The following is a 26,864-nucleotide window of genomic DNA, read 5'->3' on the forward strand; positions in this document are numbered from 1 at the left end:
GCGGCGCAATAAACATAAATCGTTTTTAAGTGTGCGCACAACAAAAACAAAATAAAAAGCTAATTAACAAAGCAATAGCGAAATCAATCGAAAAACAATTCAAAAAATGCCAACGCGCGCGGACAGGTGAATGGCAGTTGGCTGCTTCTTGTGCCGTTGCAAACAGCTGTTTTTATTTATTTTGCACATAACCTCAAACGCACTTTGATTTAATTTTTTTTTTTTGGTTTTGTGTTTGAATTGATTTTGTGTTTTAATTTAATTCTCCTTAGTTAAATGCTTAGTTAAATCAATAAAACTATGGATCAACTGTATGTGGAGATTGAGCTAAGCACTCAAAATGCCGAAACAACCATATACACCAGCGTGCCTTCGTTCCTAGCGCTCTACACATATCGTTACCTTAAGGAGCCCCAAAACATTAAGGTCAACTTTGTGGCCAGTAAAATAAGTGATGGCAAAATAGCTTTACGTAGCTCTCAGCTGAGACGCGAACTGACCGATCAGCATATCACATGCCGCGAGGCTGCCACCCTGCCCGCCCTCCGTGATCTACGTCTGCCCATCTATGAGCGTGATGGAAACATCTTCATTGCGGGCACCTGTGCCGTTTGCCGGGAGCTCATTGCACGCCAGCCCAGTGCGCATTTACGCCAACTGTTGGGCTTCAAGGGCAGCTGCCTGTTGGCGCCAGCGGAGGCCTCCATATGGACACGCTTCTGTGAAGTGGACATGGTTAATCTGGTGAGCCAGCTGCAAGGTGAGGAGCTGCAGTTGCGCGAGGTGCCCGTCGAGGTAGTGCGCTTTGAGCAGCACATGAACCAGCCGGTGCGCATGCACAACATCTACAAACTGGCCAGAGAGCAGGCAAATCAAACCGAATACGGAGTCCCTGTGAAGCGGAAGGAGCGTGTGCTCATCGAATGCAGCATACCCAAGGAGCAGCTGCTGATCGAACATCGTTTCGCCGAGGGCATTAGCTTTACAATAGCCGATCTTATACTCTATCCGCTGCTGCGTCTAGTCTTTCAGCATTGTGCCCAGATGCTGCCGCATTTTCCGCTCACCAGCACCTGGTTCAGTGAGGTGCGTGGGATAACATTTATTTGCATCCATTTGAAGTTAATTTGAATTTCTTGCAGATCGACAGCTTCGACACAAACTGTGCGCGCATCCTGCACGAGTTGTATGTGCCCATGCTGGTGGCGCCGGCGGAGAACACACAATTGCTGAGCATACCCGACTGCGAGGAGGCCAGCCTGTACAAAGCCGATCCGAAGCGTTATCGGCCACGCAATCGCATATACACCAGCCAGGCAGAAGTGGAGGCAGCGCTGGCCAAGCTCACGCCTCTGCAGTTGCACTTTAGCGCCGACTCGGAGCATTCTTATGGCCAGCAGTTGATCGATTGGCAGGTTATTGAGCCCACGCATGCCAAGAGCTCAGCGCTGCCGGCAGAGCGTCTGGAGCGCAAGCGTCAGCAGCTGGAAAATATGGCCAATGCGGTCGTCTCACTGGCACAGCCCGGCGATCGCATTGTTGACTTCTGCAGCGGCACCGGCCATCTGGCCATACTCCTAGCCCTCAAGCTGCCCCAGTGCACGGTGATTGTGCTGGAAAACAAGGCCTTTTCGCTGGCGCACGCTCAAAAGCGTGCGGCCGAGCTTAAGCTGAACAACTGCGTCTTCTACCAGTGCAATATTGACTATTTTATGGGCCGTTTCGATATAGGCGCCTCGCTGCACGCCTGCGGCACAGCCACCGACATTGTCCTGCAGCAGTGCCAGCGGGTAAATGCGTGTTTCGTGTGCTGTCCCTGCTGTTATGGTTCGCTGCAGCCCATGCCACACATTGCCTATCCGCTGAGTGCACGTTTCCGTGAGGTGCTCGATACGCGAGATTATTTGTACATAGCCCACACGGCGGATCAGGCTCACGAATTGGGCACCAGTAATTGCAAGCCGGAGACAACGTTGCAGGGTCTGCACTGCATGTGTATTGTGGACACAGATCGTAAACTGCAGGCGGAGGAGGCCGGTTACCAGGTGATACTCACACGCCTCAAGCCGGAACAGTGCACGCCAAAGAATCATTTGCTAGTCGGACGTTATGTGCGCCGCAGTTGAGTTATGCATTTATGCAAGGTTAAACTAAATATATGTATTTTCGTATATATGTAAATACCGTTGACGGCTTTTATTTGAGTAACATGAAAGTGCTTTGTAGAAAATGACTTAATGGGGTTACCAATTTACTAAGACGAGTTCAACACGCGGGCGCCAGTCTAATTTTGAGTTAGTTGATTTTCACCGCCACGCAAAGCCAGCACCAAATGTAACACTGAGCCGCCCTGCACTTTATAATCCGCCGCCGTTTTGTCATCGTTCCTATTCAGCAGAAAAAAATAGAAGGAATTAATAATAAAATTTAGGTTCGTCTGCGGCTGTGTGACGCACATTTGTTTGCCGGAGAATATGAGACGTTGTTGTTGCGGTGGTATGCCTTCTTTTTCCTCGACACGCTCCTTGATGCGATCAACCTTATCTGTGGGTTCAATGTCAATTTCTATTTCCTTGCCCGTCAGTGTCTGTTAGAACAAAATTATAATTATTGGCAAATTTCGATTGCAGTCGGTTTTTGTTGTTGTGCGCCAAAGCTGACGCATGGTTGGCGGGGCCTTATTCTAGCCGCTTTGGCCTGATAATATATATACCAAATTTATACCTACCTTCACTTTAATCAACATTGTTGTAGTGTGTGTGTGTGTGTGTTCGGCTTTCCTGAATACCAATTAATTTAATAATTTTATTTTATTACAACTTTTCGCAAGCTAGTTCCTGGTCGCGGCGTTTTTGCGAATGTCATTCGAGCGGTGCTGCCAACTTGATCAAATCGACACTCAACTTCGCGGTGAATGGCGATATCAGGCGTTTTCGATTAATTTCGATATTTTTGGCGCCGTTACACTGATCTAGTCATGGTCGAAAATCTTATACTAGAATTTCTTAGAGTAAATGTTTAGTTTATTTATTGTTGTGTGACATTTTGTACAAAAGTTTTTCTACACTTTTTACTTACAATCTAAATACCTATATTCATGAATACCTAAATCAAATGCATTTTGTTCTAAACAGCGAGATCCACCGATCCGTTTTCCGGGATCTCAGGCAGCTTTCTTGAGTTTGTTGACGGCGTGCACCGCCTCGCTAATGCGTCGAATGTCCCGAGCATAGGTTCTGCAACAGCCGCCAATGATTTTGGCACCCAACTGTGTCCACTCCGGCACATAGTTCTCGAGCGGCACACAATGCTCACGTCCCTGCCAGCCGGTTGTCACATCGTAGACCTCGCCGCTATTCGGATAGACCACCAAGGGTATCTGCTCGTCGGCAGTGCGCTCGCCATTCAAGCTCTTGAACAATGGCGTCACAAACTTGGGATGCACACAATTCACGCCCAATGCCAGACACTTGTCCAGAGCTTTGCGCTCGCGCAGTATATCCCAAATGGCGTTGGCTGCCTCGGCAAAATCTTCGCCATGCGCCAGCGTGCTCTCGTCCTTGCACTGGAAGGCCACCCAGAATTTGACCTCGGGATAATCGTCGCAAAGCATTTCAACCAGCGCCTCGGCCTCCATTTGACAGGGTATCGTTTCTATGGCCAACGCATCGACGCCCGCTTCCAGGCACGCCTCGATGCGAACGCGATGCCAATCCGTTATGGTCTTCGGCTCCACATAATCCGCATAGCTGCCGGTATACTCGGAGCCATCGTGCAGATGTGCGCCAAACGGTCCAATCGAGGCAATAATCAGCGGGAAACCTGTAAGAGCAGAGTCCAAGATTAAGCGATTAGGCAAGTACATTAATTTAAACAAGTACACTGATCGACAAGTTTCGTTCCCAATTCAAAAATGATTGGCAAAGCTTGTTCTGATCTAACCATTCACTATTCAAGATTAAACGATCTATGGAATTGCGAACATTTCTTGGAATGGAATGGAATGGAAAAAACGTACTAACCTTCGGGCACCGCCAGCTGTGCCTCGTAGCATTCCGTCAGATACTTCTCTTTGGCAATGTGCGCCAATCGCACCGTATTCTTGATCAACTCGATGCTCTCCTGCTCGTCCAGCTCCAGGTACTCCATGTAGCCCTCGACGCTCGTCTGATAGGTGTTGGTCAATATCATATCAGCGCCATCTGTCGGTGAGTGGCGTTCAATCAGTTTGTTGCCAAGCCAAATATATTTTTGTGGCATACACACTTACTCTGCAAAAAGTCCAAGTGTGTATTTATGACAGCTGTCGGATTTGTGGCATTGAACCGAGCACTCCACAGCGGATCCCCGTCCACAGAATTGCCCACATGCACGGTCATCTGTGTGCCAAAGCCGCCATCTTTCACCAGCAAACGCGTCGAACCCATGATTAAATGAATGTGCTGCGGAAAGGAAGGGCCAGTTTTGATGGCGGGTTATTCCATATATACATATATTAATAGCCGACCTACTGCAGATAGGAGACGCGCACAGCTTTACATCGCTGTAATTGCGCTTATCAGCACGGCACAGCACAGCTGGGCCGGAGTGCTCTTTGTGCCGAGTGCGAGTCTGGACACCTGCCTAAACGCACGACTTGTTTGTGCAACTCACTGATTATTAAAACAATTATAAGCAATACATTGTAGTTCAAACTATTTACCCGATAACCTTGTTTTTTTTTTTAACACCATAGCGGGCAGAGTTCAATGAACTTAAGTGCTTAACACCCAAATCTCGGTTGTGGAAGATTTTTTGGTGCACTCACGTGTTTGTCTAACACGAGCACGAAATAAACACGACTCTTCTATACTTTAATAACTCTATCCCCATTGGATTGGATTTAGAGACACGATCCTCACATTCGATAAAGCAACTTTTGACCGACTTTCGGTTCTTTTCAAATATTCAGCAGAGTATTAAGCAGTCGGCTACATTCTGAACGTTTTTCCCTTTTTTTCTATATATTTTTAATGGGTTTTCTTTATTTAATAATTAATTTTTGATTGCAATCTTTTGATATACTAATTTATTTAGCTTGACTTTTATTCTATATATGCCTCATAATATATTTTTTAAGCACGCGCACGATAGCAGACACGAACACGCGCTCCGCTCTAGACACGACTTTGTGAAGACTCACCTTGAAAGCTTATAAATAGATGTTGTAATTGATTAAATTGTTTTTATTTGTGCGAGACGAGGCGTACAACAACGTGTTGTGTGTGCTTGGAAAACAAATATTATTAAATTCCGTTCAGTCTGGAGCTGATATTATGTGCCGTGGACGTTCTAAGCGCGTTTAAGTGGTTTACAATGCCGTCTGGTTGCTTTTATAGCGATGTGCTTATCACGAAAGTACAAAACAAAAAACGTACAAATGCAAAAGTTTCAACAAAACAAAACCAAAACCAAACAAAACAAGCCAACGGAGCGCCCGCCCGGCCAAGTGATAAGATTCTGATTCGACGTCCAGCTGCCAGGCAGACAGATTGAACCGAAAGTATCTGATGCAATTGCCAAGCAGCCAATTGGAGGGCATTCACCAGCCGGCATCCTTTGCGGCATTACTTTCCGCTTAAATAAGGGTATCATAGGAAAACTATCGATCCGGCTGCTAACCATGTCCAGATTCCGTCTGAATCGGCGTTGTCTGCCTTGATAACCCTTGGCCTGATCGTGTGAACCGGACAGCCGGACATATGGCTTAAGCCATTCCCAAATGTACTCAAAACGGAACAGAGACTGCAAAGACTATTGTTAATTTTGGCGTGCCGAATTTTCAATACCCTATTTCTATGCTCAGATAAAGTTTGTTGAGGGCAAACAGACCCATATCTATATATATATAGAGATGTATAACATAGCTAGCCCTTGATAAGATTCTGATCATGTGCAGCATAATCAAGCTGGTAAAAGATAAGTTATACTGAACTAAATGCTTAATCGATAGTTGCTACGACAGCTGTATAATGGAACTATATAATATAAAACTACGATAATATACTGCTCCGATCCAGATCTGGGATCTAGGTCAAGTTTATAAGCGCTAGCTTGAAAGCTGGGCAACTTTTTTTTTTGCATAGTAAGCGACATATGGTCAATGGAATCTTTCTAAGATAATGATACGCTTTGCAACCGATTAATTCAAATATAGCATCTATATATATATATATAAAACGGTCTGCTTGGCGACATTAATCTGCTGAATCTGGCGAATTTTGAGCTCGGCTCTCGTACAGTTAGGAACACTTATATTTTAACATAGTATATATATATATACTATATATATATATAGGTCTAGGCCGAGATGAATGAATATAATATACTGAAGCACGCCACGCACACGCACACAATTAACAAGAAACTAGGGAGGTTTGTATTGGCGAATCGGGCTGCTGTGCAATCTTGTCGATTGTGTTGCGTATTTCGAGTATATCGTCCGGATAGACGCGACAGCAGCCGCCAATGATGCGTGCGCCCAGCTGGAGCCATTCGGGCACAAATGACGTGACATTCAGGCCGTTGCCCGTCCATTCGCCGCGCTCGCTGTCATAGATCTCGCCACGATTGCTGTAGACGACCAGCGGTATTTTCTCGTCCGGCGGCGTGATGGCCAGCAGAGATTTGAGTAGCGGCGTTACATAGCTGGGATTCACGCAATTGACACCGATGCCCAGCAGGCGGGACTGCGCCTTGAACTCCTGCACCAGGCGCCAAACGGCCATGGCGGCCTGGGCAAAGGATTCGCCATGGGCCAGGCTGCTCGCATCCTGCAATGAAAGTGGACAGATTGAATGCGAGTCATAATACAACAAAGCGACACTAACCTTGCACTGAAAGGACACCCAGAAGCGTGCCGTGGCATATCGACTGAGTATCAGCTCCGTGACGGCCATCGCCTCCAGCTGGCAGGGCAGCGTCTCCACGGCCAGGCCATCGACGCCCGCACTTAGGCACGTATCGATGCGCACCGTGTGCCATTGCTGCAGCTGAGTGAAGTTGACCAGATTCGCATAGCTGCCCGCGTACTCGGAGCCGTCGTGCAGATGGGCACCGTACGGTCCGATCGAGGCCATAATCCAGGGCATGTCGGGCGCAATGTTGCCATTGCTGGTGGCCAGTTCGCCCAGGTGCTGCGACTTGGCCTGACGCGCCAGATGCACGCTCTTGGCAATCAGCTCGATGCTCTCCTCGCGCGATTTGCCCAGATGCTTCATGAAGCCCTCCACGCTGGACTGGTACGTGTTGGTAAGTATGATGTCGGCGCCGTTGCGCAGAAAGTCCAAATGGGTTTTGACCACGGCCGCCGGCTGGGTGGCATCGAAGCGTGAGCCCCACAGTGGGTCGCCGTCAACCTTCTCCTGTACGTTGCGCGCCAATTGGCTAGAGAAGCCGCCGCATTTGACCAAAACGCGCGGCTTCTCCTTCACCTGGTTCCAGTTGCCGGTAAAGGCGGGCAGCATCTTGCAATTTTGGGCTACGTGAGTGCTGCGACTGCATATAAATAATATATGTATATATTTTTTATAAACTCGATTTGCGTGATTTGCCACGGTTCTACCTACTTTTGAGCGTACGTGATATTGTGAATTTTGCTGATATCTTGATTTATGTTTTGTTGTTTTGCTCGACGCTCGCTTGTTTTTTTTTTTTTTTTCGAAGTTTCTTAAACGTTGTTGGCAACGCAAGAGTTGTACGGTATTTTTCTTATATTTTCTCGCATTCCCATTCATACTTACACGCACACATGCTTGCCGCGACACAGCTGATTACTGTTTACACTTGTTGTTGTTGTTGTTGTTTTGAAGGTACAAATGTGAACAGTGGCGTTCAGCAAAACGTTACGGCTAGCATTTACACTGGCTGCACAAAAAAGATGCAGAGCTTTACTCTTTTATTTGTTGTGAAACAAGTTTATTCGCCGAGTATAATATATATATAAATAGATATAGATATTTTATATAGTCGATAATAATACATATTCATAAACAAAGTGAGTACGAATTTCATTGAAATATTTGTGGCCATATTCAAACGGCTTTGTTAGTAAATATTATCATGTTGTTTAATTGATCATTTTTTTTTTTGTTTTTTTTTGGGTGTTAGGGTATTATAATCACATTGAAGTTTTGTATATATGTATGCATACAAGTATAAATAAATAATAGTGTGCATTTGATAAAGCAAATCAATTGGAAAATGCAATAAACAAATAAATGTAACTTTGGTAAACTTACGCAATCGTATAAATTCTATATAATTCATTTGCAACATCTGATCAAATGCGCTACAACTAATTTACAGTTTATTTTTGCACTAAATAACAGCTATAATATTAGTTATATATTTTTTGCAATTTTTAGGTTAGCTGCTTTATTTGCTTTTTTTTTTATCGGAGTTTTGAGCTCTGGTTTTAAAAATTGCCAGAGAAATACTTTGCTCAAAAAATACATGATCTGCGCTTGGAACGGTGTATATATATATATATATGTTCTATATATATATATATATATATGTATGTAGGTATATCTCTACGTGCATGGAAGTTAATTGCGTGTGTGTGAGTGTGTCTTTGTGTTTGTAACTGTGGCGGCTGCTGATATAAGTATAAAAAATACGCATAAATATAACAAAATCAAATAAAAATAGAGTAAATACGCACACTGAGAGAAAAGTAGAAGCCAATGCCAATTTTTAAAACATTATCTCAGTCTACACTCTGTTATATTTTTATAGGAATTTTCCACGCGCACTGATAACAGCGTGCCGATAAGCACAGCCACGACTGTAAGCGGGTGGCGGGTGGGCCCGCCCGCTCTCTCCCTCTCTCTCTGTCACTCTAGCTCGCTTTCACTTAGGAGAAGAGATTGTTGCGTCGTTTGAGCGAACCAAATTTCTTTTCCGCCTCGAGCAGCATTTTCTCCTTGCGCACAACCTCGAATGGAATCGTTTTGGACATGCGATCGATTTCCTGATCCGATGGGAAATCCTCAAAGCTCATGTTGCTGAAGCCCGTCTTGGCCGAGTTCTGTATGGTATTGGACTGGAATTGCGAATTGCGAGTGTTGCTGCCACGACTGTTCTCATCCTGGGCGACCTTGACATCGTCATCGTCATCGTCGTCGTGCGATTGATATTGGAGGCGCTGGTGTTTTTGCTTGCTGCCGGAGCTAAGGGATGATGTGGAGCCCAGCGCGCCAGCGCTGACTTTTTTATAGGCATGTCCTTTGACCTTTTGGGTTAGCTTGGCCGGCAATGCTCTCACAGCCAAATGGGACTTCTCCTTTTTCGGCTTAATGCCGGATGCCGCCTCGCCGTCTGCCACCAAGTCGGCAGCGCGCAACACCACGGGCTCCTCCTCGTCGTCGGGCGTGAAGTCCGAGCAGCGTTCTTGAGAGATTTGGACAAAACCATTATCGGCAATGGCCAGCAGTGGCTGCAAGTGTGCTGCTGGCGGTGGTGTCGGTGCCGGCGGGATTTGTGTGCTGATTGCGGGCAAGGGAATGCTGCAGCACAAGCTGCTCGTGGCGGGCACATTCACATAGACGCTGATGCTGCTGCTGCTGCTGTTGGCGGCGGCGGTGGTAGAGGATGTCGTGGTTGTGGTGGTGCAGGAGCTGCTGCTGCTGCTGGTGGTGCTGGTGGAGCAGTTGGGATTGTGATTGGTCAGCGGTTCGGGCGTTTTATTGATTATAATCGAATGATTGATGGTCACAACGGGAGCAGGAACAGGAGCATTCACTTTGATCACATTGTTGTTGTTGTTGTTGTTGTTGTGGTTGTGGCTGGGATAGTCGGGCGTGACAACAACACATTTGCGTATTACCTGCGGAAATGGCTCCGAGCCAAAGAGATCGCGCTGCTCCTCCAAATGCTGCTGCTGTTGCTCCTTTGCTGGCGTCTCTATAAACGGATTAAAGATGGGCTCATTGAACTCATCCAACTGCTGCTGCTGCTGTGCCGGCTGCAGCTGCTCCTGCTGCGCTGGAAAGTTGGCAAAATTGGCCGCCTGGCTGGCGGGCGTCTCGCCCTGTGCACCCTTCACCGGCGTGGAGGTCCACATTTCCGGCTCGCTGGGCCGGTGGCGCGCCAGCTTTGGCTTGGCCACACGCTTGGGCGGCTTGCCCACGGGCAGCTTGAACGGTGCCATGGCAAACACATCTAGCTCATCCTCAGCGGGCTCAACAACGGGCGCCGCAGCTGGCGCGGATTCAGTGCTGCTCTTGCTCTCCGCGGAACCATAGTCCAGCTCATCGTCCAGCAGCAGCGGCCGATCACCGAATTTGTGCAGCAAATCGCTGGACGTGGGACTCAGCTCCTCGTTGACGGGCGCACAGCCGGTGCTGGCTTCTGTTGCCGCGGCCACCGCTGCGAAACGATCCTTTTTGCGCAGGCGCACCTTGACCACAACACGGCTGCGCACATCGTCCTCGTGCGTGGTGACGCTCTCGCACTCGGCATGGTAGGCCGAGCTGCTGCACGTCTTGACGCTCTCGCTGATGCCGTCCATGTCCAGGGGCAGAGCACGTCGTGGCTTGGCTTGTGTCGCATGGCGGGGATTCTCATCAAATAGATCATCATCCTCGGCACGCAAATCGCTGGCCGAGCCAATGGAATCGGCATCATCATCGTCCGATTCCACACTGGCCGCCGCCTGGGCAGCTGCCGCCGCCTCCGCCTGCGCAGCCTGGGCAGCCACCGCGGCGGCCATCAGATTTAGCTGCTGTGCCGCCTGCTGTGCCGACGATGAGGGTCGCTTTGTGGTCGCCGTTTGACGTAGTTTCTTCACAATCGGCAAGTGCGTTGTCTTGTCCACCTTCTGGTAGGCCACCTGCTGGATCTTGTGTATAGTCTCCGGTATGTTGCTCGTCACGATCTGCTTGAATATGGCTGCCTTCTTGGCGCTGCCACCAACTCCACCACCACCACCGCCGCCATCGTCGCTATCCTGCTGAAAGAACTCCGAGTCGGAGTCATCGGATGTGGGCTGATCGTTGCTGCGCAGCTTCTCATACTTGTTGCGATCCTCCAGCGGCAGCTTGACAAAGCCCGACGTAGAGACAGCTCCGCCACCGACGCAGCCATCGCTCTCGCGCAGGCCGATGCCATCGGAATCCGTTTTCAGGCGGCTCAACAGCGAGGTTTTATCCTCCTCCAGTGTGGGCGACAGCAGCCACTTGGACGAGCTGGACGAGATCATAGCATTGCCGGTGCTCGCCGTGATGCTGGGCGTGCCACCGCCCGAGGAGCAGCTCACAATGAATTTGGCTGTGAACGAGATCAAGTACTTTTATGCAGTAAGGTAATGAGTTTACGAGCTAGTTCGAGTCTAAGGTGCGTTGCCTGGATGAATAGTTGGGACAGTTGTCCCAGGATTAGGTTACACCATAGAATATGTATATATATTTAGATGCGTGTGTATCTATGAGCTGAGTGTGTGAGTACGTGAGTGTGTGTGTGTGTGAGTGTTGTGTGCGTGTTATATTTGAGATTAGTTAAATGTGGCGAAGAGACTCCTCGATGTCATCCTTGGAGCTGTGAGTTAACGATGATCTATGGATACATTGATTACGGGTCTATGCACAGGGCGACAAGATTAGAGCTCTATAAGTAACACTTTTAAGAATAGGACTATTTTTATCTATGGGAGCTATAAGATAATTATTCGAATTCCCGCATGCTCTACATAATTTCAGATCTATAGAAGATATTTAAAATATTTCTAAAATTCTCGAATAGAACGAACATTAAATACCCTACATATAAGACACAAATCAAAGATATCATCTCATTTGTGATATATTTAATTTAATTGTTCTTCAACTAAGTCCAATTTTTAATAAATAATACCTAGCTAGATATGGTTATCTGTATATATCATACAATATATATATTTGCAAATTCTTGTTAATAAACAAATTTCTATTAAATTGATGCGAAACTAGAAAATATACATTGGGCTAAGAAAAAATCGAAAAGTTACTCAAACTCTATTTCCAATTGCATATGCCCTTAGTACCCTTCCGTAGGGTATAAAAATATATTTTTAATTTATTGTTTCTAAAACTAGATGAAAAACTTGTAATTTGTGTGGATTTTTAAATACTTTTGCCCTGTGCATAGCCTTTGGGTGTTAGTAAATAGTTATTCTCAAACAATTCCCATTTAAATTTAAGTACAGTGATCGCTCGCAGACAAGAACGAGCTGAGTTTTAACCCAAGACAGCTTTTTCGCATACCAAAAATAGTAGGAAAATATATATACATAATTCTAATAAGCCTTACGTTAATTTTAAGTATGCCATTTGCATTAAATTAATTACTTAAATTGTTTGAATTTAGACTAGAAAATTGTAAGGCATGGAAAAAGGCAATTTTTGAGTGTAACAATTCGATTTATGTCCGAACGATCACTGGAGCTCTTAAGTTAGCTAATTAAATTTTGTTTTCGTTTAATTTTCTTTTGTTTATTGCATTTGAAATCGGGTTTAAAAGGCTGCTTAACGTTCATACAATTTTATCTTTGTGGTTTTGTGTTTTGTTTTGTTTTTTTTTTTTTTAACTTAAATTAACGATGCGCGTTTCTGGCTCTTCCAACTTTTTATATATAAATATATAGTGCTTTCATATATGTGTGTGTTTATATATATATATATATATATGTAGATATATATCTGTCTGATAGTTTGATTTGCTTCGGCTAAATACGTGTTTGTGTCTATCGTAACCTGACTTTTGTTGCTTTCATTGCGCTTCATTTTTGTTTTCTTCTAAATATACATATATATATATATGTATATTTCCTTGATTTTAAAACTAAAATTTTGCTCTTTGGAATAATACTTCAAATTGATTAAATTGATCTTTTTTTTTTTGTAAGTATATGTACAAGTATTAACAGGGTTTCTTTAAATAGCTAATTGAACATTCGTTTTAATTGTTGCTGTGGTCGCCTTTTAAGGAACGAAAACTCTCGCATTGCCTATGGACTTTTATGTATTGTCTAGCATTGATTGGACATTGATTAATTGATTAACAATAGTTCTGCATTCAATTTCATTTGTTTAACTTCTGCCACATCCGCAGCGAACGCAGCTTTACGCGAACTTCGGATAAGCATTAGAAATGAGTTAAAGAAATTTATTAAATTAAAATCATGTCGAATTTTGAGCAGGCCCTAATTATTAATAATCTTTAGTAATTTAGCTTAAAATCTTTAGAATTGCACGACTTGAGTATTTAAATAAGTTCAATTAATTTATGAATTTGATATGCTAGAAATTATTTCTTAAAAAACATTTGATTTTTGATGATATTTTAAGATTTTCTTTAGCCTTAATTTAATTTACAAAACACACAGAAACAGAGCACATAGTAAATTACAATAGATAGACCCAAAGATGAAGTATATGTCGAAGGGCTTCAAAGTAAATACAAATATTTTTGAATATTTTCAAATTATATTTATAAAAGAACATTTTAAATAACTGCTCGCGCTGTTAAAATAACATTAACAGCTCTAGCATAACATTTTATGTTCGTGCATTCACTAACATTCGCCTTTGTTGTTATATTACTCTAATCAGCTTGAACTTAACATTTGCGGAGATAATAATTGTCAGCGCTGTTACTTTAACATTAACCAGCCTGTTAGCAGTTTAACTAGCGTTTCTTTAACGCTGTTACATTTACATAAACAGCTTTAGCTAACATTTACTCTAATTAGCAGCCATTAGACATATACTACATATATATTGCAAATTGTACAGTTTAATTTAATTGAAATGATGTTTAATTTGTTTTGGTTAATTTAAACCACAACCACTAATTACTTTTACTGTTAATATATATATATATATTACTAATTGTTTCTCTAGCATAGAACCAGCACCAAAATTTGTTTGTTAGAAGCGCTTAGATTGGAGTTGAAGTTTAGGTTAAAGTAAAGTGTAAGACAAATTAGTTCGGTCAACCCTTTTTTGTCTGTTGTTTGTCAAATATTGATGTTACACACTAGAAATATGTATATATGTATACAACAAATGTAGATCCAGAACATTTGTTAGTTAGTATTAAGTGCAATTGAATATTTACAAAAAAAATATATGGATAAATTATATATATAGAACACTTTTAAGTAAGCTTTGACAGGAGGTTTGTCGCAACATGAGGATCGTCGTTCGATCTATGGCACACTACATTTTCCCCCACCCCCCCTTCGCACACAGCTACCCCCTCACCCACTCCCACACTCTCTCGCTCTCTCTCTCGCTCTTTTCTCTCGCTTTCAGTTTGTCTAGTAAGAGGAAATTCTCTCCCTGTTGCTGTTGTAGTCGATGTTGTTGCTGCTGTTGTTGTCGATGTTGTTGCTGTTGTTCTTGTTGGTGTTGTTGCTGCTGATGTTGTTGCTGTTGTTGTTGTTGTTGCTGTTGCTGTTACTCTACTGTGGATGGGTATTTTAGACTACGTCTACGTTCAATTCACTTTCACTTTCTAGATCGAGAGAGATTGAGAGCAACAAAAGCAACAATCGAGAAACTAAACGTATTTCTGGCTTTGCAACATTAAGAATTTTACAAATTTCATGCTTTACCTCCAGTTTTGCGCAACGAGCTCGCCTTCTCGCGCAGACCCGGCGGCAAACTGAACGGCGCCGAGCCGAATGGATCCTCAGCCAATGCCGCCGGCGGATTTGGCGACACAGCCGCGGGCGCTGCTGCCACAGCCGCAACCGTAGCCGGAGCCGGAGCGGTCAAGGCAACCGTTGCGCTGGCTACCGCCGCCGGAACCGCAACATTCTGCTCCGTGGGCGTCAGTGTGGACGTGGTGGATGCCGACTTGGCCGTTATGCCTGCAAAGATAAGGATTCATGAGTGTCTTTATAAAAAAAACGGACTGTTCTGATTGATTGACTGACTGATTGACTGATGTGAGTGCGATGTGAGTGAAACTTTTCAAAATTCCACTCGCAAAGGTGAAAAATGGGTGGAAACCGGTTTCATGTAACCTTTTTATAGCTCTACTTAAACCAATTCTAGATAATCTACGCTGGATCAGAAAATTGACTTCTTAGAACTAATTGAATCTTCTATTTTTTGATTATCATTTGATTCGATCGAAAAATAGATGGATATCTAAAGTATTTAAGCATTTCCTGTTTATAATCTCTCCTGTTTTGTAACTTATTTTTAAAGCTCTTCTTCACAGCATTCATCTCTGTGATGTAGGGGAAATCCAATGCGAAACTTTTGAAAATTCCACTCGCAAAGGTGAAAAATGGGCGGAAAACTGTTTTATGAATTTTTTCTGAATATCTCTAATTAAAATAATTCTAAATAATCTAAAGTTTTCTCCAAAGCCTAATCGAAAGTTTCACATTTTATGATTAATATTTGTTAATTGATTTATTTATTTACTCACTCCCTTGGCTACCGCGCTGGCGTATTTTGTCGAACTCGGCCTCGAATATATTATCCTCGGTCATCTGACTGAAGGGCTGCTCCTCCTCGAACGGATTCCATGCCTCGACGCGCTTGTCCATGGTCTGGCGAGCCAGCTCGTTGCTGGACAGCGATGTTGCTGTTGTGCTGCTGCTCGCATAAATGCCCGGATTGGAGGCAGCGCTGGCCAACGTCACATTCTGTGGCCCGTCGCCCGACATGGCGATATTGTTGTTAAACGGCGCCAGGAACTGGCTGGTCTCATTGGCAAAGGTTCTGTGGGGGGCGTAACAAAATAGTGCAATATGAGTGTACGGAAATGGAAATGAATGTTCAAGATGAGCGGAAGCGAAACCAAAGCGGGGCAAAGTAATTAAATGGAATGATGAAAACACGCACAAGCTTACATTTGAATACTCTGTAACTTAGTTTTGTGCGGATTTATTTAAGCAATCAGTAGGGGGCCTCACGACTCAAATAGCATAAAGAAGGAGTTTATCACTCTCCTTCGAGAAGTCCTAAAATTCCTTTCGAGGTTCATTATTTATATTATATTTCTAAGGGGTTTTTTCCTAGGCCCTGAATATATATGTATAAAAATCGAGCAATAAATCCAGACGTTACTTTAAAATCTGTTTTTCTGAGTGTGGGCTATGAGCACAGGAAATGGCTGTGTGCGGGGTAACTCTTGGTTTTTATTGACTTTGTAGCTGGGCAGCAGCGACATTTGTAGCTCTTGAGGATTGGTGAGTGAACACAAGCAAAACGTGGGCAAGTGAAAGCAAGAGAAGAGCAGACGCAAACAGATAACCAGATGTGGTCCAAAGCCTGGCGCAGTCAGTCGTAGCACTTACTTGTTAAAGGCCGAGGTGTCGCTGACGTTGCGCCGATGGCCGCCTCCGCCGCCGCCGCTCGATTTGGGCGGTGTCAGCATGTGCTTGGTGGGCGTGCCCACGGCGGCCGGCAAGGCCAATTCATTGACCGATGTGTCCGGCAATTCGCTGACCGCCTCGCTGGCAGCAGCTGCTGCTGTTGCTTCAGTTGCAGCAACTGTTGTGGCTGCCTCATTAAACGGATCCGGATACACGCTCGACTCGAACAGGCTGTTGACAGCTGCTGGCGCCGTCGCGCTGGTCACCGCAGCTGCTGTTGCCGGCACACTTGCTGCTGAGGCAACGGAGGCGACAACTGGCGGGGCAGCGACTACCGCCGGCATAGCGGGAAAATTCGCCTGAAACTGCTCGACCACGGGCTGTGGCTGTGGCGATGTGATGCTCTGACGTGGCAACGGACTGGGCGGCAGACCGAGACCCAGCGCATTCTGGCCATGCACCGTGGTGGAGCCTTTGGGCCGGGAACGTGGCGCAACACTGGTGCCTGCCTCCACCAGGGACACGTTCTGCTGCGGCTTGGCTGCTTTGGCGGCGGCTGCACTAATGCGTTTTGCCTCGGACTCAAACGGTGGCACCAGCAGCTGATCAAAGTTGGGCAAGGCGGATTTCTGCAAGAGCGAAACGAATTCATATTCCAATTCTTAAAAGCAAAGCAACAACTTACATGCAAATTCTGCACGGGATTGTCTTTGCCCGCCAGCCGGAAGGCGACTTCGCACACCTGCCAAATATTGGGACGCCTTTCCATGTCCGTGTCCAGCATATATTTGATCAGCTGATGTACGCCGCGCGAGTATTTCGAGTTGTCCGGTATGGCGAACTGTCCGTTCTGTATGGCCAGCGTGCTCTCGCCAAAGGGCAGGGCAAAGAAGCAGAGCTTGTAGAGCATACAGCCCAGTGCCCAGATGTCCGCCTTGGTCGTAATGCTCTTCCCACTGTACAAATCAATCATTTCGGGCGCACGATACGATAGCGTTGTATACTTCTGTATCTCCTCCTCGACCACGGTGACACCATGCTGCTGGGGATTCAGCGTCTTGGCTGTCGCCGAACCAAAGTCACACAACACAAAATTGCCACCGTCCGTTTGCAGGATATTCTCCACCTTCAGATCCCGATGTATAATGGGCGTTTGGCAGTAATGCAAACGGGAGACCGCCTCGGCAATATCACAGAAGATGGTCAGCACTTCCGGTTCGGTGAAGCCAACGTGTAATCTACGCAAAAATAAATGGTTTTTAATAAATGTAATTGATATGCAAAACTAATCTAACTGAGTAAGAATAAATGTCGCTTCGGAAATACATTTAAAATTCTGATTATTTTCCATTATTTGATTATCTTTTGGGTATCGCTTTCGTATCCTCCTGAGTTGTTTCTGCTTTCCATGAAAATATATAAAATTGGGTATAGAATATACTCACCTAGCATTCATCATGGCCAGCATGTGATGCTTGCAATATGGCATTAGGAGCAGCACCTCGCACACTCCGTTCCCGGTTGGCGTAATGCTCGAGTCCACATAGCCGATGATGTTCTTGTGACCGCTCAAATTGCTCTGGAAAATCGTTGGAAGCTTGGTTTAGCAAATGGTTTCAAGGAGTTTTATGTTTCGCATACTTACGGCAATTTGTATCTCACGCTTGGCCACGTTCAGATCGTGCTCATTGTTGACGTACATACGTTTCAGTGCGTATTTATTGGCTGATGCACTGCCTCCGCCATTGCCACGCGCCAGAAAAACCATGGCAAAACCACCTGCAACGGGGGAATATACATACATTAGTCATTATTGTAAATTTATATCAAGCGCAGAGTCTAGACACCCGACAGCTGGGAAAACAACACCAACTGGAGGCCAACCGGCAGCTAATACACCTATTTCGTTATACCTTAAATACAAAGAGTCTAAATGCTACGCTGTTGGATTTGCATATTTCATGTTAGACTGGAAAAAAGGCAAAGATAATAACTTTAAATTGATGAAAACTTTACATTTTTGAAAACTAAATGAATATTAATGTCAATAAACCATTTTTCAACATGGAACACGAATGTTAGTAACAGCGAGCGTGTCTGTTAAAATGAAAAATGTAAGCGTCAAGTTGTTAAGAACATACGAAAACAAATTCTAACATTTTAAAACCCTGCAATCAGTATGCTGGGAAATGCATCAATATATTTTATTTCATATTCATATAAATGCGGTTATTCTCCAACATTTGTATATAAAAAATGTAAATAAATCAAACCTTATCTACAGTTGCCTTAGCTATGCAAATTAAGTAGGGTATTTTATCAATTTTCAATAGAAGTTTTCAAGAACAAAAAAAAAACGTCGTTAATGTTAGCGTGTACCGCAACCCCTTCCCGACCCAAGTAGCGCCACCCTCGCGACTCTGGAGCCACTTCAATGAACGATAAAAAGCGACGTAATATACATACATATGTACATATAAATGAACATAATAGGTACATGTGTACATTTGTACAAAACTATTGAAGGTCACGTACAGCTACAACAACAACACCAACAACAACGGCAACAGTGACAAGAATAATAAAACTTACATACATACATATGTACGTTTGGTGGGGGCCGAAACCAACAACAAATACAATAACTGTAACTGTAGCAGTCAGTGCTCGATTTTCGTTCGACTTTTTAGTTGGCGTTTGTGAAATTATAACGTCAAATGTTAATCAATGCTGAAGGTTGAGCAGCGTAAATCAACGGCCAACAATAACAATGCACAATTGTAATTGCAATTGTGACGACTCAGCCAGAGGGAGAGATATAGAGAGTAAATCAACTGTAAAGTGGATTTCAAACGCAAAACGAAGACGAAGAAAGACAGCGACAGGTGTGGGCATTCGAAGGGGTAGCGGCAAGAGCGGCAAACTCCTTATATTTTGGCTCTTACAGTTAGTCATGCAATGTGTTTTTGTACGCAAACGAGTTGGCAACTCTGGTTATTGTTCGGCAACTGAAACGGCAACAGCAACAACAACAGCTGACGCCGACATTCTGTGGTCAATAGCAACAACGCTGCTTGCCAAGTTGCAAAAATAGCCAAAAACAAAAATATCAATAACTGTAGCCAAGTAAAAGGTGAAATGTCGGCTCCACGCAATGTAAATAAAATATCTGCCAGCTGTTGAAAATAGTAGCAACTATTTGCCAAGCACTTGACAATTGAGGGGCGTTTTGCAGCGCAGGATATTATTCACTTGAAATCAAGGACACTTGCAATACATCTCTGCGTCTTGCCTTGAACAGTGTTGCCCATATATATTTTGAAAGCTAAAAAAAAAGTTGCCAAAAGTGGCCAGACTAAATTCAAAAGTGGCTTTAAGTCCGAAGAATTCCAATCATCTTATAAATAAACAATTGTTTTGTTAAATCCTAGCTTTTTTCATCTATTGGCTAGGAGTAGCTATAAAATGGCTAAAATGGCAACATCGGGGCTGAACTCTGCCTTTTGCAAATGACGACAATTACACTACGGCATTGTTTCAATGTATGTGTGTGTGCAGACCGGGAATAGAGGAAAAAATAGTTCTTACTTTATTGGCTTGATTAATGTGCATAATTGATTGAATTTCTATTAATTTGTATAGTAGAAAAGTAAAGTGCCAGTTTCTTTGTGCCCCGTCGCGCAGCACGCGACAAGTGTCGCCGGCCGAAAGGGGAAACGCAGCTGTTTACGCCCCACATTAAAGAAACAGACTATGGCACATATATTTTTTTAATTTTTATCTAATCTGACGTGCTGGCTACACGCTTTAAATCAGGTGGCAACAATTTGTGTAATTCTCTACGCACACACACACACGAACATCTGATAAACCAGCAACTCCCTACCTCCCCCCCGCCCAAACACTTACCTTCGGCCAAGACATCCTCCACGGTGACCGTGACGCGTCCGACTGTGAAAACCTTGCCAACGAAACTGTTTGTCTCCTTGGATGAAGAGCTGTTGTGCGAGTTTTCCAATTTCTCATTTCTGTCGAATTTCGACAGGATTTTCTTCATTTTTCAATTTTTATTCTTGTTGTTTACTGCGGTGGCAACAACGACGGCAGCTGGTTGTGTGTGTGTGTGTGTGAGTTAATCGCGTGGGCGTTTGCCAACGATGGGCGTGTCCACCTGGCCGCTAGCCGTATAATTAACGCGAATTTTCTATTTTAATTAACTTTTGTTTTTGCGTAGTTTTGTGATTTACGCTGCGCTTTTTCGCATTTGCATGGCAGCAATACACATACACACACAAGCACTCGCACTCGCACGCACACACACACACACTATGGAAAAAGAAAGTTGTTCGATTTTCCTGACTTACACGTACGGGTAAGCTATTGCTGCATAAAATCTATTATATTTGGTATTATTTACTATTTATTAAAGTTGCACATTATTATTGTTTATATACACAGAATTGCGGAATAACTATTTACAATATTTGCAGCAGAAAATAAAGCGAACGAATTTTAGCTGCAATTAAATTGGATTTCACTAAATGTGCAAGGTTGCCAGCCGATAAAAAAAAAATTAGAGGTGTGCGCACGCTTCGCCAGTCGGCACGATACTGATGGGAGACATACCAGCGTGCAACCGTGAGGCCATTGTGTTAACAGAAAATGTTAAGTGTTAACATTATGTTAACGGTATGTTAAAACTATGTTAAGAAAATGTTATGTGTCAACAGTATGTTAAGAAAATGTTAAGTGTTAATCGTATGTTAGGAAAATGTTAGGAATATGTTAAATAATAACATTTCCCAATAAATTTGCCAGGCATACAATATTTTACACTTTTAATAGTGTTTAAAGTGGGTATTATGAAACATTGCAAGTGTCATGCTGGCATTTCACCCGCTGTTCGGCGTTGCCACCTAGTTTGCGCAACAGCTGTTGCCGCAAAACCGAAATATTTGTTGATTGTTGCAATTGCAATATTCGCGCGCTATGATTAATATACCCAAATATTTCGCATTGCTGGATGAATTAAACTTTGAACATGCAGCGCGTGAGTATGATGGGATTTTAAGCATTTAACTACAGTTAGCATATCTAATATATTGCAGCAGGCAAAGGGCAGGACTCGGAAGCCCTTACCAGGCTACAGGGAAACTTAATTATTTTGGCGAAATACGTTCAACTAGATGTGTCGCAGCAGCTGCAAGAACTGTATAAGGATCTTAATGTACAGGCAGAGTCTGTTCCGATCGATGTGGAGAATTGCATCAATTGCTACATCATACGCCTGCTGCACGTGCTGCACACGTTGAGCCGCAACATCAATTTCGACAGCGATGCCAAGGAGGATCTCATCTCGGTGGCCCATCTCAGGCTGTGCATGCGGGCAACCCAGGAGCTCGGCTACTACGCGCTGCGCGCCCAGCTGCACGAGAACTTCTACAAATCGCCCGTTTTCAAGGATGTCCCGAGCAATGGCCAACTCAACTGCGATCCCTCGCTGATTTGGCTGAGTGTGCAGTTGTTTACCCGCCTGTTGGGCATTCGCCAGCTGCACATAGCCAATGCCATGGAGCTGGTGCAGCGAGATCTGCTGGCCGTCGTTATAAGTCTCCGCGTGCGGCAGCCAACGTCAGCGCAGCTTGCCCAGCTGGACGCAGCGCTCGCTTATCTGTGGCACAATGAATCCAAGGCGGACTATTTTCGTCATGTGCTGCTGCTCAAGGCGACTCCTCAGCTGTGCCCTGGCCTGGCCAAGGAGCTGCACCAGCAGCTCCTCAGCAAATTGGGAGCCGCGCATGGCTTTGCCAGCCTGTTGGCCGCTTTGCAGACGCCGAACGCCACACGCAATGCGGAAATCGTGGCCAAAATTGTGGCGCAGCGCGGCTACTCGCCGCGTCTGCAGCAGCGGCTCATTGGGCAAATCCTGGACTTTTGCCGCCTGCAGGTGGCGCAGCAGCACAGCCTGTTGGCGGGCGTGCTCAGCCTGCGGCGTCTCTGCGAGTTGAATGCGGCGAATCGCGAATGCTTGGAGCGTTTGCTCGGCCAGCATTGGCAGCCGCTGACCGCGCCGGCTGATCTACTGAACGGCCTTATAGTCTGGGATCAGGCGCAGCTGTGCGATTGCCTGCGCCTCTGGCAGCAGCTCTTCTGCCTCTCCAGCGTAGCCTGCCTGCCCAGTGTGCTGCTGGTGCCCTACATGCCGCTGCTCCTGCAGCTGTATAAGCAGTTGCCGCCAACGCTGCCGGAGCGGAAGACCTTGGCCGCGTTGATCTCGCGCTGTCTGGATAACAGGGAGTTGAAGCAGGAGCTGCCTGCGCTGCTGCAGCGTCTCTTCAGCTGGGATATCTCCCACCCGTCGCCTTGGCAAGCGCTGCATCCACGTCTGATTGTCAAGCATGCTACAGACTCGGATTTGATTACCGTGCAGGTGGCGCAGGAGCAGAAGGAGCACAACTATTGCCGCGCGCTGCCCGCTTTGCTTATGGCCGGCAGCGATCAGGCGCTCACCACGAAAGTGTTTCTGGCCCTGCTCGGGCTCATGGTGCAGCAGCTGGCGGCGTCAGAGCCAACCAGCATCGAGCTGCTGTCCACGGAAACGGAGTTGGCGCAATTCCTGCAGCTCAAGTATCAGCTCAAGCTGGAGCTGCTGGTGGTCCTGGAGCAGCTGGTCTGGCACGAGCCGCTGAAGGCGCAGCTGGCGGCCACGCAGAGCAAACCATTTATGGAGCTCGTCCTGCTGCTGTTGGACATCAAAGTGCAGCCAGCACAGCTGGCGGAACAGATGCAGCTGCTCATACTGCTGTTGCTGCAGGAACTGCTAGAGCGCAGCGAGCAGCTGCAGCTGGCGGATGGCGCACGCCGCCTGCAGCAGTCACTGGAGCAGTTGGCCAAGCACACAGAAAATCCTTTGCTCAAGAATGCGCTGCAGCCGCTGCTGGAGCTGCTTGGCGGCGAGCGGCAGCCCAGCCGTGCTTCGACTCTCACGTCCTTTCAGCGGGCGCGCGAGCTCATCGAGGATCAGCAGCCACATCTCCAGGTCTATGGCATCCAGCTGATGCTGGATGCTTTGCGGCGCAAGGATCCCGCCTTCATATCGCAGTCACATCGCATCATTGCGCTCGCTCTGCGCACGCTGAAGCACAGGGAATCCTACACATTCCTCAATTGTGTGCGCCTGTTTGTGGCTCTGGTGCACATAATGGAGTCCCAGGTGCTGGAGATGCTCAGCGATGAATATCTGTCGGAGACAGCCGATCTGGACTATCGCCTGGTCGTGGGTGAGGCCATCCTAAAGGCAGCCCAGGAAGTTGGTGAGTAGCACAGCATCTGTAATCCCAATTGGAGCAGACCGAAATACTGATTCCTTCCTGCACTCAACAGGACCTCTGTGCTATCGCTACAAGGCCGTGTTGTTCAATTGTTTTCTGCACGGCGCTCGCTCGGACTTGGATGAGTTTCGCAGTTCCGCCTATGCGAATCTGGCGCAGCTCTGCCGCTTGCTCGCCAACCACGTGCACAGCTTCTTCCAGGAGCTGCTGCACTTGATCAACGCTGAGCTCAGCAGCGGTCGCTATTTGCCGGCCAAGCGTGGCGCCTTGCTGGTGCTTGCCGAGCTATTGGCCGGCATGGACAGCCTGCTGGACTACCAGGACATGCTTCTGCCCATCTATAGGCTGCTGCGCGCCATCGAAGCCAACGAAAGCTGCGATCCTCAAATGCGACAGCATGCAGCCAACGGACTGAAAATTTTAAATGAGAAATGTCGCGAGCTACTGAAAACCGCATCGCCTGCGAATCAGCTGCATAGGGAGATCCAGGTGCTGGGCATCAAGGAACCGTCGGCGAGCGGCAAGCGGCACATACTGGAGCTGAACTGAGGCTTCACTAGAAATATAAGATACCCATATATGTATAAGAACTCTTGCTGATGAGCTTCACGGATTTTCCTGCGAGTGAAGGGAGAAAAGGAAACTTTATCGAAAAGTGGAAACGATTTATGCTTAAAAGAATAAAAGAAATGCACAACAAAAGAACGGATTTCGCTTGGGATCTGGCAACTACTATTTGGCCTTGCCAATGGCGAACTCCGTCTCGATCTTGTCCGCGATCATCTTGGCAATGGCCAGGCTGCTCGTCGCGCCCGGCGACGGTGCATTGCGGCAATGGAGCACACGTTTGGCCAGCGGTCCGCTGCCCTCGCCGCGATCAAAGACGAAGTCATCGACCAGATTACCCTGCAAATCCAGCGCCTGGGCGCGCACACCCGCCGGTCCACGCTCAATATCATATTCGTTTATGTCCGGGATATACTTTTGCAGCGCTTTCACCTGCAGATTGATGAACGCCGACTTGGCCATCTCGCTGAAGCCGAAGCCAATGTACTTGCTGGCCATCTTCAGGAAGCCCGGATAGCGCAGCGCATCGAATAGCTCGAACAGATTGATGTCGCCCCAGCTGCAAATGGAGAGAGGAGATGTTATTATTATACTCCCTTTAAATGGGTAACGGAAGCTGCTCCGGATTTACTCACGTGTAGCCCTCGCGCTTGAGCGCCAGCACCGCGTTGGGTCCCAGCCAGATGCTGCCGTCCATGCGCGGCGTAAAGTGCACGCCGAGGAAGGGAAAGCGCGGATCTGGCACCGGATAGATATTGCCACGCACCATGTGCTGTTTCTGCTTCGAGAGCAGCAGATATTCGCCGCGGAAGGGCACAATGCGCGGCGAGCGTGGACAGCCGGTCAGCTCGGCCAGCAGATCCGACTGGAGGCCGCCGCAGGTGAGCACATTCTTGGTGCTCACCGTCTGGCCAGGCTTGGCGCCGTGTATGGTCACCGGGTAGTCAGTGCCCTCTGGCGTTTCGCTGAACTTGCTGACCTTGAAGTCCAGATAGATGTCGCCGCCGGCGCACTTGAAATCCTCGCCATAGTGCTGGGTGACCAGGCCCCAGTCCACGATGCCCGTGTGCGGGCTGTGCAGCGCCTTGACGCCCTGGCAATAAGGTTCGATCTCCTTGATCTGATCTCCGTCAATCATGCGCAGATCGGGCACATTGTTCTTGATGCCGCGCTGATGCAAATCCTCCAGCAGCTTCACCTCCTTGGCATCCGTGGCCACGATCAACTTGCCGCACTTCTTGTACGGAATCTGATGCTCGTCGAGATACTTGTACGCCAGATGCAGTCCCTCCACGCAAAGGCGAGCCTTCAGTGTGCCTGGCTTGTAGTAGATGCCCGCATGGATGACGCCCGAGTTGTGGCCGCTCTGGTGCATCGCCAGCCTGGGCTCCTTCTCCAGAATGGCCACCTTGAGCGCGGGATGGCGCAGCAGGATCTCACGAGCCGACGCCGCGCCCACTATGCCACCGCCCACGACAACAAGATCATATTGTCTGCGTTAGAGAGGAAAATCAATTAGTTGAGCTCACTTTATTATTCCCCACGATCCGGATCGTATTTCCATATAATCGATCGTATTTTAATATAATCTATATGGGCTTCCCCAACGGATCCTTGTATAATAAAGCTTTCAAAAGGAAGCATATTTGGGAAATAAATTAAATGTATAAAACACCTTTTTTTTAAAGATATCTTTACGCATGACAAACAATCTAATTGGATTGTTTGGTTATATAATTTCAATTGGAACAATCGGTAGAAACAAGTATATCGAATTAAGAGCGTCTGTACGAATAGTTCCCATATGAATAAACGTTCAAAAATAAATTGAATTGAATTAATTAAAATCCTTAACGAACTCTGCTATTCCCAGAAAGATGGTAAAAATCGGATTATTTATTATATAGATCCCATGGGAATTACTGATGGAAAAGTTTTTGACTGAGAATAGAAATATACTGCAAGGGTATTTAATCTGCGGCCATTGCCGCAGATAAGTTTTCTTATTTGTTTTTACAATTAACACGCGTTAAATGTCAAATTTTTTTCTTATCGCAACTCACGCACCGTTTGCCGCTGCCGCTGCCGCTGCCCGCAGCCGACCTGTGCTGCCAGCGTCGCTGTTTGTCCAGTGTTTGTAATGTTGCATTGCTTGCTGTTCCAGCGACTGGAGTGAAACGCAGGGCCAGGGCAACGTTTGCAGCTTTGAGCAGCTTTACCATTTTGTTTAACTTTCACTGTTTGACCTTGCTCGACCTTGCCGCGAACGCACGTTCTTCCAGTAACAGTCCGTCTACAGCTGCCGCAAGAGCTGTATTACTGAACAGTCGGAGAATTTTTATTTGGCAAGCAGCAGCGGCGGGCAGCTCTAATAAGGCGTTAATTGAATGTTGGTGGGCGGGTAGTTGAGTAAAACAGCTGATACTGATAAGAGATGAACCAGTTCGTTAGTTCACGATCCAAACTGCGTTAACAGAACCTGTTAGCTCATTGCTACGTTCGTTGATACGTTTCTTCCTAATGTTCAGTCACTTAAAATATTTAATGGATTTTGATACATTTCCTAATGCACTTTTAAAGTCATTTTGCAATCAATAAAAAATGTTAATTTG

The 26,864-nt window shown here is 46.0% G+C and overlaps 7 protein-coding genes and 1 long non-coding RNA gene across 13 annotated transcripts; 3 read left to right on the forward strand and 5 right to left on the reverse strand.

Moving 5' to 3' along the window:
* Positions 1 to 171: 171 nt before the first annotated feature.
* Positions 172 to 2,181, forward strand: LOC6627941 (glutathione S-transferase C-terminal domain-containing protein homolog). Its single transcript, XM_002052630.4, has 2 exons — positions 172 to 1,086; positions 1,143 to 2,181. The coding sequence occupies exons 1-2, from the start codon at positions 301 to 303 to the stop codon at positions 2,124 to 2,126; spliced, it is 1,770 nt and encodes a 589-aa protein (XP_002052666.1). The 5' UTR covers positions 172 to 300; the 3' UTR covers positions 2,127 to 2,181.
* Nedd8 (Nedd8 ubiquitin like modifier) lies at positions 2,164 to 2,892 on the reverse strand. The gene is made up of 3 exons (XM_002052629.4): positions 2,729 to 2,892; positions 2,457 to 2,587; positions 2,164 to 2,387 (listed from the first exon to the last, which is right to left on the reverse strand). Exons 1-3 carry the CDS (start codon positions 2,744 to 2,746, stop codon positions 2,285 to 2,287), a joined length of 252 nt encoding a protein of 83 aa, XP_002052665.1. The 5' UTR covers positions 2,747 to 2,892; the 3' UTR covers positions 2,164 to 2,284.
* A 109-nt stretch (positions 2,893 to 3,001) lies between these two features.
* On the reverse strand, positions 3,002 to 5,433 carry LOC6627939 (homocysteine S-methyltransferase). The gene is made up of 4 exons (XM_002052628.4): positions 5,183 to 5,433; positions 4,271 to 4,442; positions 4,023 to 4,202; positions 3,002 to 3,822 (listed from the first exon to the last, which is right to left on the reverse strand). Exons 2-4 carry the CDS (start codon positions 4,425 to 4,427, stop codon positions 3,164 to 3,166), a joined length of 996 nt encoding a protein of 331 aa, XP_002052664.1. The 5' UTR covers positions 4,428 to 4,442; positions 5,183 to 5,433; the 3' UTR covers positions 3,002 to 3,163.
* On the forward strand, positions 3,715 to 4,196 carry LOC138911238 (uncharacterized). The gene is made up of 2 exons (XR_011416672.1): positions 3,715 to 3,855; positions 3,958 to 4,196. It is a non-coding gene; the product is annotated as an uncharacterized lncRNA (long non-coding RNA).
* A 610-nt stretch (positions 5,434 to 6,043) lies between the features above and the next one.
* On the reverse strand, positions 6,044 to 7,750 carry Bhmt (Betaine-homocysteine S-methyltransferase). Of its 2 annotated transcripts, none has more exons than XM_002052627.4 (3): positions 7,608 to 7,750; positions 6,870 to 7,536; positions 6,044 to 6,812 (listed from the first exon to the last, which is right to left on the reverse strand). In XM_002052627.4, the coding sequence occupies exons 2-3, from the start codon at positions 7,503 to 7,505 to the stop codon at positions 6,396 to 6,398; spliced, it is 1,053 nt and encodes a 350-aa protein (XP_002052663.1). In that variant the 5' UTR covers positions 7,506 to 7,536; positions 7,608 to 7,750; the 3' UTR covers positions 6,044 to 6,395. The 2 variants fall into 2 exon arrangements, with proteins under 2 accessions (XP_002052663.1, XP_032294494.1); XM_032438603.2 differs by having other exon boundaries at positions 6,870 to 7,530; positions 7,608 to 7,706.
* Positions 7,751 to 8,062: 312 nt separating this feature from the next.
* On the reverse strand, positions 8,063 to 20,954 carry Nak (Numb-associated kinase). Of its 4 annotated transcripts, XR_001450193.3 has the most exons (9): positions 20,264 to 20,954; positions 18,000 to 18,133; positions 17,800 to 17,933; positions 17,040 to 17,592; positions 16,337 to 16,983; positions 15,463 to 15,758; positions 14,636 to 14,893; positions 8,705 to 11,310; positions 8,063 to 8,635 (listed from the first exon to the last, which is right to left on the reverse strand). XR_001450193.3 is itself a non-coding variant. In XM_002052626.4 (8 exons), exons 1-8 carry the CDS (start codon positions 20,409 to 20,411, stop codon positions 8,897 to 8,899), a joined length of 4,584 nt encoding a protein of 1,527 aa, XP_002052662.2. In that variant the 5' UTR covers positions 20,412 to 20,954; the 3' UTR covers positions 8,063 to 8,896. The 4 variants fall into 4 exon arrangements, 3 of the variants coding, with proteins under 3 accessions (XP_002052662.2, XP_015028506.1, XP_032294490.1); XM_002052626.4 differs by having other exon boundaries at positions 8,063 to 11,310; XM_015173020.3 differs by lacking the exon at positions 20,264 to 20,954 and adding an exon at positions 18,268 to 18,397 and having other exon boundaries at positions 8,063 to 11,310.
* A 295-nt stretch (positions 20,955 to 21,249) lies between these two features.
* Tango6 (transport and golgi organization 6) lies at positions 21,250 to 24,691 on the forward strand. Of its 2 annotated transcripts, none has more exons than XM_002052625.4 (3): positions 21,250 to 21,404; positions 21,463 to 23,667; positions 23,738 to 24,691. In XM_002052625.4, the coding sequence occupies exons 1-3, from the start codon at positions 21,344 to 21,346 to the stop codon at positions 24,232 to 24,234; spliced, it is 2,763 nt and encodes a 920-aa protein (XP_002052661.1). In that variant the 5' UTR covers positions 21,250 to 21,343; the 3' UTR covers positions 24,235 to 24,691. The 2 variants fall into 2 exon arrangements, with proteins under 2 accessions (XP_002052661.1, XP_015028611.1); XM_015173125.3 differs by having other exon boundaries at positions 21,251 to 21,404; positions 21,466 to 23,667.
* L2HGDH (L-2-hydroxyglutarate dehydrogenase) lies at positions 24,330 to 26,641 on the reverse strand. Its single transcript, XM_002052624.4, has 3 exons — positions 26,320 to 26,641; positions 24,888 to 25,745; positions 24,330 to 24,811 (listed from the first exon to the last, which is right to left on the reverse strand). Exons 1-3 carry the CDS (start codon positions 26,472 to 26,474, stop codon positions 24,418 to 24,420), a joined length of 1,407 nt encoding a protein of 468 aa, XP_002052660.1. The 5' UTR covers positions 26,475 to 26,641; the 3' UTR covers positions 24,330 to 24,417.
* Positions 26,642 to 26,864: the final 223 nt, after the last annotated feature.

This window comes from Drosophila virilis, chromosome 4 (genome assembly GCF_030788295.1).
Source record: "Drosophila virilis strain 15010-1051.87 chromosome 4, Dvir_AGI_RSII-ME, whole genome shotgun sequence".
In the NCBI taxonomy this organism is placed as follows: Eukaryota; Metazoa; Arthropoda; class Insecta; order Diptera; family Drosophilidae; genus Drosophila; species Drosophila virilis.